This window comes from Cebidichthys violaceus, unplaced genomic scaffold, assembly GCF_023349555.1.
Source record: "Cebidichthys violaceus isolate CVI_PGR_0920_01 unplaced genomic scaffold, fCebVio1.0.p SCAF_7, whole genome shotgun sequence".
Taxonomy (NCBI): domain Eukaryota; kingdom Metazoa; phylum Chordata; class Actinopteri; order Perciformes; family Stichaeidae; genus Cebidichthys; species Cebidichthys violaceus.
The window spans coordinates 7424475-7437605 of NW_027176927.1; the positions used below are offsets into that span (position 1 = coordinate 7424475).

General features: G+C 42.1%; 1 protein-coding gene across 1 annotated transcript; it reads right to left on the reverse strand.

The window, feature by feature from the left end:
- Positions 1-297: 297 nt before the first annotated feature.
- On the reverse strand, positions 298-10363 carry stx17 (syntaxin 17). Its single transcript, XM_068735396.1, has 7 exons — positions 10187-10363; positions 9210-9418; positions 9040-9105; positions 6878-7204; positions 6332-6382; positions 4064-4150; positions 298-912 (listed from the first exon to the last, which is right to left on the reverse strand). The coding sequence occupies exons 2-7, from the start codon at positions 9330-9332 to the stop codon at positions 670-672; spliced, it is 897 nt and encodes a 298-aa protein (XP_068591497.1). The 5' UTR covers positions 9333-9418; positions 10187-10363; the 3' UTR covers positions 298-669.
- Between the last annotated feature and the right edge of the window lie 2768 nt (positions 10364-13131).

Genomic DNA, 13131 nt, shown 5'->3' on the forward strand with positions numbered 1-13131 from the left:
CAGTATAATTTATGCAAACATTGAAGCATATCCACTTTAATTGAATGTACCACCACATGTTTATCTCCATATATCATTGTAATCATCAGTAGTGCAGCTGTTCATGTTAGGATGTTATTTTCTGCATAAAGGAATATTGAGGCATGATCACAGACGCAATCACTGGTGAGAAATAATATGAAAAAAAAGATGCTATCTTGAGGAATAAACAATGTCCTAATAAACGGCGTGACTGGTTCACACTGCCAAAGTGACGTCACACCATCCTTGCAGAAAGTATAACTGAGGCTTTCGTGATGGCATTTGACAATGTTTGAGGTGTTCAATTAATTTATTTGGTGACAAATATTTATTTTTAGTTAAGAGATGTGATGTCCTGCTGACCCTAAAATATGTAGTGAAAACAACTAAAAAGTCAGTTGTGTGTATAAACTGAGATGAATGTCCTCACAGACAAACCACTCGCACCCGAACATCAAGCTGTTAACGCAGAATTGTTTTACAACAGTGCATGTCGACGGCAAAGCCTGGCGACATTTTATGTTGAGTCTCTTTAAGGCATTGTGACACCGCCTGAGTTCTAGTTTGTGCGTCTGAATGGTCAGTCAACACTGGAGCCTCGTGATTACTCGGGACTCTGGAGTCAGAGGCCGAACCAGAACAGTTGGGTCATTTGTCCTTGTTTGACTCTGGTTCTGGAGGCGGTGCAGTCAGTTGTTTCATCTGTAGATCCACTCGGGCTTTGCGGTGTTTCTGGACCAGGTTGCCGCCTGCAAACCCCAGGGCCCCCCCTCCCAGAGCCGCAGCCACCCCCGCAACTTTGAACCCAGCCAGCAGGCCGAGTGGACCTCCTAGCACACCGCCCAGCAACGCGCCGGCCATCGGCAGCACCATCAACTTGTAGCCAACCGCCTAGAGAGAGACAGGAAGAAGAGATACAGTTAGGTCCATAAATATTTGGACATTGACACAATTTTCATCATTTTGGCTCTGTACACCACCACAATGGATTTGAAATGAAACAATCAAGATGTGCGTTAAGTGCAGACTTTCAGCTTTAATTTGAGGGTATTTACATCCAAATCAGGTGAACGGTGTAGGAATTACAACACATTTTATATGTGGCCCCTCCTTTTTAAGGGACCAAAAGTAATTGGACAAACTAACATAATCATCAATGTAATTGTCACTTTTAATACTTGGTTGCAAATCCTTTGCAGTCAATGACAGCCTGAAGCCTGGAACCCATAGACATCACCAGACGCTGGATTTCATCCTTGGTGATGCTCTGCCAGGCCTCTACTGCAACTGTCTTCAGTTCCTGCTTGTTCTTGGGGCATTTTCCCTTCAGTTTTGTCTTCAGCAAGTGAAATGCATGCTCAATTGGATTCAGGTCAGGTGATTGACTTGGCAATTGCAAAACATTCCACTTCTTTGCCTTAAAAAGCTCTTTGGTTGCTTTCGCAGTATGCTTCGGGTCATTGTCCATCTGCACTGTGAAGCGCCGTCCAATGAGTTCTGAAGCATTTGGCTGAATATGAGCAGATAATATTGCCCGAAACACTTCAGAATTCATCCTACTGCTTTTGTCAGCAGTCACATCATCAATAAATACAAGGGAACCAGTTCCATTGGCAGCCATACATGCTCACGCCATAACACTACCTCCACCATGCTTCACTGATGAGGTGGTATGCTTTGGATCATGAGCAGTTCCTTCCCTTCTCCATACTCTTCTCTTACCATCATTCTGGTACAAGTTGATCTTTGTCTCATCTGTCCATAGGATGTTGTTCCAGAACTGTACAGGCTCTTTTAGATGTTTTTTGGCAAACTCTAATCTGGTCTTCCTGTTTTTGAGGCTCACCAATGGTTTACATCTTGTGGTGAACCCTCTGTATTTACTCTGGTGAAGTCTTCTCTTGATTGTTGACTTTGACACAGATACACCTACCTCCTGGAGAGTGTTCTTGATCTGGCCAACTGTTGTGAAGGGGTTTTTCTTCACCAGGGAAATAATTCTTCTGTCATCCACTACAGTTGTTTTCTGTGGTCTTCCAGGTCTTTTGGTGTTGCTGAGCTCACCAGTGCGTTCTTTCTTTTTAAGAATGTACCAAACAGTTGATTTGGCCACACCTAATGTTTTTGCTATCTCTCTGATAGGTTTGTTTTGATTTTTCAGCCTAATGATGGCTTGCTTCACTGATAGTGACAGCTCTTTGGACTTCATATTGAGAGTTGACAGCAACAGATTCCAAACACAAATACCACACTTGAAATGAACTCTAGACCTTTTATCTGCTCCTTGTCAATGAAATAACAAGGGAATAACACACACCTGGCCATGGAACAGCTGAGCAGCCAATTGTCCAATTACTTTTGGTCCCTTAAAAAGGAGGGGCCACATATAAAATGTGTTGTAATTCCTACACCGTTCACCTGATTGGGATGTAAATACCCTCAAATTAAAGCTGCAAGTCTGCACTTAAAGCACATCTTGATAGTTTCATTCAAAATCCATTGTGGTGGTGTACAGAGCCAAAATGATGAAAATTGTGTCAATGTCCAAATATTTATGGACCTAACTGTATGTTCTAGTTTAATTTAACATCCACATACATGCACCTTTTGAGTCATAAGCACTTTGTGGTTTCAAGACAGTCTGCGATAGAGTTTGGACGTGTCTATCCTTTCATGATCGACCAACAAACAAGCCTGCATGTGTAAATGTAAATCAACATTTCCATTGCTGCATCAAAGAGTTTTCATTCTATCCATTTAGAGAAATCAGAGAGATGTGGCCTGTGTGTTATTACAGCTGTTATCATCAGACTGGAAGGTGCTCTTTGCTGATGACAATTAATGGCACAGGCACACACGCACACACACGCGCGCAGGGACACACACTTGATTAACACTTCACCGTTAAATTATTCTAGTTCAAAAGCGAGCATTGCTTGTCCCCACCCCTGTGGCAGTTGAGGGAATTTTAATTTCATCTGAGCCGAGTTAAAAGGACTCTGGGCACAGGTTGTAGAGGCAGGAGGAAATGTGTGTGTGTGTGTGTGTGTGTGTGTGTGTGTGTGTGTGTGTGTGTGTGTGTGTGTGTGTGATGCAGTTTGACCTGATGACAGATTACAAGCTTTCAAACACGTTAAAACATCTAACACCCCTCTCATCTGCTTTATCTCTCCACACACCCCCGTCTAATGTGCAGCCCACTACATCTACCAGCAACCTCACAGAGAGGGCAACCTTTGCTACCGCTGCCAATTGGGTGAATTCAATTTAAAATAACCATTTCAAAAGAATATTTTATTATTTGTAGCATTTATTTCAGAAACGTTGGGACTAAAGTTCAAACTGTTAAAGGGTCGTTGCACATACCTTTTATTGGTATCAACCTATACAATTTGGGTTTTAAATTACATTAATTTAGCAGATGGTTTAATCCAAGTTTTATTTCCATGTGTGCTGATGCTCATGGACACTGTGGACAGTTGGACAATTAGAAAAGGTCACAATCCTTGGTAGAAATCTGTTTGCACTTATGTGTGTGTTGTAGATTAACAAAAACAGGTGATTCATTCTGAGTATTACAGACAAAAAGTTCAACATTTCAAGTGTGTAGTATGTGTGAAGGAGGGCACTGAGTTGTCCTTCGGAGTAACACTCAGTGTGTCATGTCCTGAATTGATTTTGGAAGGCCGAATGCTGCTCCTGAAAAACTATTAAACAGTCATTCAAACCCCTCCTTAATGCTACACACACACAAATGCACAGACCCTCTCTTGTCACCCCTCTCATCCTACCTCTCTATCACGCTTCCTCCCCTCCACTCCTCTCGATCCCTCTCCTCTCTCTATTTCCTTAATTGCAGCTTTCCTCCGTATTCGAATGGATCAATAGGGACAAATGCTGTGGAATGGCTGGGAGGCAAAGTGCCATCGATCTCCCCATCTCCCAAACACGCACACACACACACACACACACACACACACACACACACACACACACACACACACACACACACACACACACGCACACACACAAACATACACACCTTCCCCAGGCTCTTGGTCCCCTCCTCCACGTTGGCAGCGGCTGTGTTGACGTTGTCCTCTATGCTGTCAATCTTCTCCTGCTGGGACTGATGCACACACAAACACATATTAACACACACACACACTCAAGTAAGCACATTCACCTACAGATACACACAAATGTGAAAGACTACCACCTGTTGTGTATTAAGCTTTCTTTTATCTCTCCAAATTCTGGTCTCCGGCACAAGTTAACACAGGAAGGGCGTGAATGAGTGTGTGTGGACGTTGTAGGTATATTCAAAGGAGATTTCACTGGGGGGGGGGGGGGGGGGGGGGTCATAGTGAGTGAGTGTGTGTGCGTGTGTGTGGGTGGTATTGTGTAGATCTCATGAAATATTCAGAGAGGCAGCTGTCTCTCTCCATGTGAGGGCTGGATGGACACAGTGACCAAACAACAACTAGAGCACTTTTTTTTTCCTCCCTTAAAAGCAGCAGTTTCACCAAGATTATGATTGAGCAGCAACTAACAATTGTTTTCATTATTAATTCCTCTGCTTATTATTTTCTCGATAAACCTGTGAAACATGCCCATTATAATTTTCCACAGTCCAAGGTGCCATCTTCACATGTTTTGTCTTATTTGGCTAACAGCCCAAAACCCAAAGACATTCAGTTTGCTCTTATATGATACAGGAAAAAGCCGTCAATCCTCCCGTTTGAGAAAATGAGTAAAGTGAGGAACATCCCCGGTTCAAGTTCAGTCAGGTACCTTTGTTGCATCTCTCACTCCTTCGTTTCCTGTTATTATCTAATAAAGGCCTAAAATGACAATATATGACAATAAAACATAATAATAGATAAAAGAAAGAAGATGACAAATGCAGCCGTTTCGGATTAATTTTCTTTCCAATAATGTGGTCATACATTTTGAATATGTTCAGGAGTTTTGGTGGAAATTTAGAGAACATGTAAACATTTAAGTGTATTCTTAACTTTTAAAACATTAGTTGGTCTCATTCCAAGGTCCCTTCAACAGTTATTGGCTCAAAAGAAGATATATTTAACACCTACAAATCCATGACAACTGGACATCTGCTGAGGAAAATTGTAGAATTTGATTTAAAGCGCCATTAAATGGACTTTGTTTTTATTTGTCCTATTTCTTATTTAATCTTAGCTCATGATCTCATGGACTTCTAATATGAGAAGTTTAAAAGCAGCCAAATTTGATAATTATCTATGGTGGAAGTGGTGCACAATGGTGCTCATAATAACCTTTTGATTAATTGATGTGTGCATGTACGGAAAATCAATCTATTCCAGTTTTGGTAAAACTTTAATCATTTAGGAAGTAAAAAACTAGAATTTTGCTTAATTGTTTTTGTTTATATTATAATATCCTCTGTTTTTAAGCTATAGTGATTAATTTCAATAAATTGAAAATATTAACTTTTTTACAAGCCTCTTATCAAACTAAATAAGCAATTGTCATTTAGTAATTTTAAGACTGTATTTGTGAGTTTTACACGGTACAATCACAAGCTGAGCTCATAATTGTGCGGCCCTAGAAGACACACAAAGAACAAACATACCGGTAAGAACACAGACACCGGAACAGCCACTAACGTGACGCATGTACAGACACAACCACACACTCACTCAGTATTTCCACTGTGGCTGAGAGCTGGAATATTACTCCCCTAACGGTGTCTTTCACCCTTGAGACACCACAACAACATGTCTATGCTCTCTGCACTCCCCCCAACCCTCCCCCCACCCTGCCTTTTTAAAAAAAAATGTTTAACCTAACTACATCTTCACTTTCTGTCTCTTTCTTTTTCACTGTTAATCTCTCCTTCGCTCGGCCTCCCTGCTTCTCTTTTTCTATCCCTGAGGATAGAGTGATAATCTGAGCCGTTTCTTCTCCACCTGCTCCGATGTATCCATTGTTCCCCACCTCTCCCCCTGTGGACAACCCGGCGTCCTCCCCCAAATCCTCCCTCTCGCCCTCGTCTACTCCTCAATCTCTCCTCCTGCCTTGGTGAAGGGCCTCTGGGGCCCCAGCGGTAGTCCTGAGCCGATCTGTGTAACCTCCTCTCAGAGGAGCTTTACCAGGCAACACAAGCGCACACGGTCAAATACGCACCACTTCCTGAAAACGCTATAGGCAAACTGCCTCCGTCACATTGTTCTCGTTCACGGGGGTAGCTTTGCACACATGTAGATAGAGAAACGTGAATGTAGCAGCCAGGAAGTACACAGTGGAGTTGTGTGTTCATACTCACATGGACGAGCAGAGAAAATTCCGTCACCAAACCACTCAGTTCCTTCAGATCCTGAGAGAGAAAAAAATCCCCACATTTATTTCATTGTGATGCTTATCACTCAGATCTACAGCAACAGTATGTCCAAACTGTCAGTGTTTGGGTTGACTAATGAACGTGAATATTAATGTGTATTATAGGCTGAAATAATACATTCAACTCCTTTGTTTAGAATCACATGGACGAGACAGAGAAAGACAAATGTAATATAATATATAATATAATTAACATGAAGCATGATGCTACAACACAAGATTTGGTCAGTGCCTGTCCATGTTAAATCCAATATTTTTTTTATTTTACATGAGGAAATAAAGCTCACTTTAACTAAAACCTTGTTTTGCATACCAAGAGTACGCTGCACACCTTGAACCCACGTATCAAAAATAAGTGTCTATAACAACAGTAAAGCAAAGTTTAGTTTGAAAAATACTTTACTATGAATTTAAGATACATGTTAAATAGAATATGATATCCAGACTGTATGTTAGGGTCCAGCCCTCATACCTCCTCCAGGTTGTCCCAGGACTCAGCCGCACTCTGATCAGCAGGGATTTCTGGAAGGTGTAGCTGAATTTGCCTGCTAGACACTGGCTGCTCGCACATATTGTCATCAGCTTGGCAACTGCTGGACACACAGCTGGATGGCTGAGCTGCAGGTGGTGTTGCTGGCGCCGGCTGAGGCATGGGGTTAGAGTGCAAACGCAGGAAGTCTTGTGCGGCGGCTGATGCCCGATCTCTGACTGGCCTGATGAGCGCTTCCAAAGCGTCAGCGTCTTCAGCACGAACCCGGGTGCACAGCTTCTCCATCTCTCTGACGTTAGCTCTCAACTGCTGCAGGGAGACAGAAAAGAAGCAGCGTGATGTCAGGACATTTTCAGAGAGGGACAGACAAACAATGGATGAAATGTATGGCACTGGGATGCAAAAAACCTGTGGTAACATCGAGCCCTCACTGCAAAAACATGCAAGATACAGATGAGACGAGATACACAAGTTAACAAGCCATTCAAAAATAATATAAATGTATGACACCACATCGAAATACAAGTAAAGTATTTAAACAGGAGGAAATAAAATCAATTGGATCCTAAACTATAACATTTATGAACAACTCTACACATAACTTATAAATCTTCAGCCAAAAATACTAGTTCATGTTCATGCTGACAGGTTCAGCATTCCAATAAACTGTTCTAGTGGTGGGAAATGCGTGTCTGTGCGTGCTTTGGGGTGTGGGCTTAATAAGGTTCAGATATGAGGCTGGGGACCACAAGGCCCCTCATCCCACCGTGCCCTGAGGGTGACAGGAGGATTACATCCCAGTCATCAGCCCTCCAGGCTGCAGCCCGACCGGGGCTCAGGGGGTCAACACGCTGCCGATAACACATTCGGCTAATTACACAACATGAATAAACATACATGCATACACTCGTCCTTGTGTGCATAAAACTGAAAAACACACTAATTAACGCAGAGACAGTCAGGGCAGGCACCGGTCAGCCTGCAAATTAACCGTGAGTGTACAATGCTCAAACACATAGATCAACCAAACACATTCTCAGTAGCAGATATTCTATCTATCTATGCTATGCAATATAAGCGCACACACACACACACACACACACACACACATCTAAAGCAGAGTAGACTAACCCCTACTCTGGATTACCACCATGAAGACATGGTAAAGCACTCTGTGTGTCTCCCTGGAGTTTTGCAGGGTAATGGTGAGAGGATGGGTTGTGCCTGTTTGGAGTTATTTCACCTTCTGAGACATGACAGCTTCCAGGCAACAACATCCTCTGAGACATTTCACACCCACCATGTGAACAAGGCCGCAAGTACTTACACACACACACACACACACATGAGACGGTCCATTTGAGGTTTGGTAACAGCTCTTTTCTTGCCCTGATTTTCAAGAGTGAATTTCTATACAGAGTTCCTTTAGTTGTTAACTGATCCAGTCTTTTTGTGCATTTCATATGTCTGCATATGTTTTTTTCTGGACAAGCTTATTCTATATTCACAGATTTGACTGATTTATTATATTGCATTCAACCTCATCTCTTTGCTCTCCTCATCAGATGGAGTGGCTCAGTTATCATGGAGATGGTTTTAGATGTTATCATGTGACTTTAGAGAGGAATTTTGTTCACATAATAAAAAGGAGTCAACGTACAGCAAGTACGTTGGACCTTGTGTTGAGTAAACACAGAATGTTGAGAAAGTTTTTTGTCAAGCAATATTCCCTTTGCTCATCGTGGTGAGGCAGAGCTCAGTTTCTCTGGTCATACATCAGTTCAAGAAGGCTGTAAAACAGTGGACAGTTCTCTCGTTCACTCATATACTTAACTGGATAAAGACACCACTCGGTGTCTTACCACTGGGTTTCACTTTAAACCGCCACAAATCAGTCAAGTTTGTCCAGAACTGAGGCTCCTAAGTGTCCTGACAATTTGAGACAAAAATGTATGATACAGTTGCAGGGTCATGCTTGTTCAGGAATCTTGAGAGGCAGTGAGTCACATCATCAACCAATCAATGCTCACATTCACATGTCTGGCAGGCTCTGACTCGGGTAATATAACACACACACACACACACACACACACACACACACACACACACAACTATACATTGGTTTACAGAGTGTTATCTTATACCTGAACAGTTCTGCTGGCGTTAATATGCTCCAGATGAAGCCGGTCCCATTGCTGGCTTTGTTGGTACTGCGAAAATGAAAGAGAAACTATCTGTTATCCATCTGTGGACCGCAAGTGAGAGTGTGGATGTGAGGGTGCAATCATGTGTCCAGCCAGATTTCAGCCGTCACCTTCAGTATGTTATTGTGGTGTTTCTGCAGCCTCTCCAGGTCCGTGGGTAGAGCCACTTTAATGAACTTGTGGATTGGTGCCTCCAGGCGCCTCAGTGTCAGCTTGTTGCCTTCCTCTGCCATGTGTCCTGCCGACTGCCCACAGCCAACACCTCTTTGTAACTTAGAGACTGCACCTGCTCAGCTTTATATCACTGCCCCCACAGACACTGTAGATACCAGCAGAGCATGATTTTAATAAATACATAAATCAAATGAATAAACTATGTGACACATGCGAGGATGCCCACACATCTAAAATTGGCACATCCATAAGACCAATTATTTTTTTCTTGCCAACATCCTTCAGTGAAAAGAGTAATAAAGTATTACTTGCATGATGCACTGACAGTATAACATCCATGGAGAAATGAAACCAGAGAACTGTGACAAATCACTTCATTGAAAATAGTTGACAGATTCATCAATAATGAAAGTAATGGTGATAATAAGATATCATCTTTTGCTGCAACCATAGTCTACACAACACTGTGTCATTTAAATGTTCATAATAATTACTTCTGATACACCTGCTGTATAGTCACTGAGGGTTATTTTAATGGCTATTAGAAGCTGATTCCAATATCTATTAAGCTCTTCAGGCAACCTATTCTCAATGCTATTGTGAACCACACTATATGCTTATGTTGTTAATGTCAAAGTCCAGAAACAGTTCATTTAAGTGTGAGATATCTGGTCACATTTCCTTAGATGTCTTTTTAACACCTGGATGGAAACTTTCACACATACAGTTTGGCAACAGCTGTTAACTGAGTAACGTCAGGTTGAAGCGAGTAGCATGGCACTAGCTGTTAGCCTAGTACGGTTAGATCACTCTTATTACATTTTAGTTAACTCACTGTTTTAGCCAGACAATCTTTAAACACCAGTCCATCAGCCAGATAAACGAAACTTAAAGGACATACGGCGTCACTCACCACTGAAAATATCACTCGAGGATGTCATTTATATTCGCTAAAGACTGTTATGATCCTCCATGCTGTTGAGGAAATGTGCTACATTTGCTAATTGTCGGCAACGATTTCGTGTTTTTCTGACACTTTGTTGTTTGTAAACAACTCTCTTTCCAGTGCGTCCACGAATAGGTTCCGACCTCACCCAGCGCTCACAGCACATTGTGTTCCTCATCACTGTTCTCCGTCACTGCAGCGCCACTAACGACACGTCACTGTAACATTTCTGAAATAAAAATATTTGATTTCTCTTATTGATTATATTTGATCGTTTGTTTTTTTAATTAGGAAGGGCAGCATATAAAATAAATAATAAAGAGTTCAGAATCATTATTCACTCTCTCTCTCTCTCTCTCTCTCTCTCTCTCTCTCTCTCTCTCTCTCTCTCTCTCTCTCTCCTACTAAACACATTCCTCAGGCATTACAAGGAAGTTTACTCCAACATTAGCTATTTTAGATCAATATATTTCTCAAGTCATGTTGCTGGCCACTTGTATTTTTTCTCTCTCAATGGTTGCATACAAAAAAAAGACAACAGGCTATTTTTTTTTTACTAAAGCAACAACAAATGCAGTATTTATTTATGTTGTTTTAATAAGTAATCATTGCTCATCATTAACACTGAAGGATGTTGTACAGCGTCACCCCCTTCTGTGTGACTCTGTACACAAGTGAAACTGATGCACTTGTTGCCACCAGTTTCTGCCATCAAAGTGATCATAAATTAAAATAAATTTGTGGCTAATCAAACATGTCTTAGGTAAGTGGGGTTTTGCTTTGGGTCTTTGGACATCCCAACTTAAACATTTCCAAAATCCTGGCTACAGCTATTCTGTGGGGTAAAAGGTAGTTGTTTAAATGACTGTGAGGTCACTATGTGTGGCAACATAAATTAAAATGTGTGACCTTTCAAAATGTGACACAAATACTCATGATAGCCAGACCATCAGATGTATGTGAATATGGTAATATTTCAAGCAGTGGCAATATATCAGAAAGTCCTATTCAGATCACAGCCCCAGACCCAACATCACTGAATAACATAAATTATAATCAACGAATAAAGGTTATATGACAGCAATGGGTGATTTGATTTAGTTTAACATATTTTTGAAAACGTTTTTTATTGTTCGTCATTTACATTTAGCTGTTCACAGTTTATAGCATCAATCCTGTGGAAAGACACATAAAGTGTGATGTTTTTGTCTGTGTTGTGTTTGGGAGAAAGACGAGGAGAGAGAATTGGGGTTCCCCCTTCGCTGCTCTGAGATCAGCCTTTGTGAGTGGGTCTATTGCATGTTTCCACTCCTCTTCTTTGGCACCTTTTACCTTTGACATATAGGCCAACCCCCCACACACTCTTCCCTCAGCGGATGCTCCTTGCAAAGGGGCCACAGTAAAACACACATTCCCCTGCTACAGGGGATTTCCCCTGGTGTTATACACATGTTGTGCATGTGTGTGTGCGTGTGAGTGCGTGTATCTGTCTGTCCACTTCCAGGGGACTCCCAGAGTCGCAGACTGAGGGGGAAAAAACAAAGCTGACAGTGAAAATCTAAATAGCAAATCATCAAAAATGTTTTGGTTCATGTGTCTGCCTCTGTGTGTGTGTGTGTGTGTGTGTGTGTGTGTGTGTGTGTGTGTGTGTGTTAGGCTCAGGAGGACTCAGGTGCCATTCCTTTCAGTCTAATCCAGGAAGTTTGTCAGCAGGAGAGGAGGCCAGCAGGGAGCTCCGTTCACTTCTTACCTCCTGCATCTTACTGTTTTTGTGATCAGCACATCCTGATGGCTCAGTGGATATAAACCTTTTTCACAGCGGACATCTTGACTTGTCATAGCAGGAAAAGCACAGGTGTTACTAACATTAATGGTGGCTTTGTTCTATTTAGGTGTTCCAGTGAGCCGTGGCAGTGAGCCAGCATGCACAAGACCAGGACCCTGAAACTGAAGCAGCTTCATTCATTTTATTGTTTACACCTGTGCTTTTAATACTGTGACATGTCAAAATATCTTCTGTGAATAAGGCCTATTCAGATCACAACCTACTGTGTGTTTTTGTAAACCTGCAGGTCTCTCTTCACACAAACACATTTTGATATCATCAGTCTTAAAGGGGTCATTTTACATTTCTGAATGGATTAGGATCAACTTTGCATTTATGTGTGGTGTGCAAATGTATTTGTGTGTGTGTGTGTGTGTGTGTGTGTGTATGTTCTAATGGGACCTCTAATTAAGACTCTGGGGGTATCTGCTATCTGTCAGCACTGATCGATTGGCCACAAGACTGACAGCTCACTGTGTGTTTGTGTTCTGTGTGCTCACATGCAAGTTTGAGTGTGTGTTTCAAGCTTCAAGCAAAGCTCTCGGCTTCGTGGTTGTGTTTCTTTACTTGTCACTCTGAAATGTCGCCGTTGTAGAAATAGGATGTTCATTTGAACACATACAGCACACAAGTGCACACAACCACTCACACCACTGCAAAACTAGTGTGAATGGTCTTTTTATGCTTGCTGAATAAAAGCACAGAGATATCACAATTCCAGCCAGGAGCGACAGATTCTTGTTGGACACGAAACACCAACACACACAGAAAGAGGAGCTGTTCACAATTTCACTGCCACAGTTACTATCAATCACCTGGCTATCTGAGAGACAAGTGTGTGTGTGTGTGTGTGTGTGTGTGTGTGTGTGTGTGTGTGTGTTAGTGCGTTAGTGCTCATGCTGTTGCGCAGGAGGACGAGTGAGTGATGGCAGTGACAGTATAGATGGCATGTGCTGTGAAATGTCACCGTGGCGATCGATGGTGTTTAACGAGGCTGGAGGCTGATCTGGACCTCATGCTAACATGAAGCTGTCCTCGCTTTCCTCTTCCTCCCCCTTCTCACTCTTCTAATCCCCCTCTACTCTCT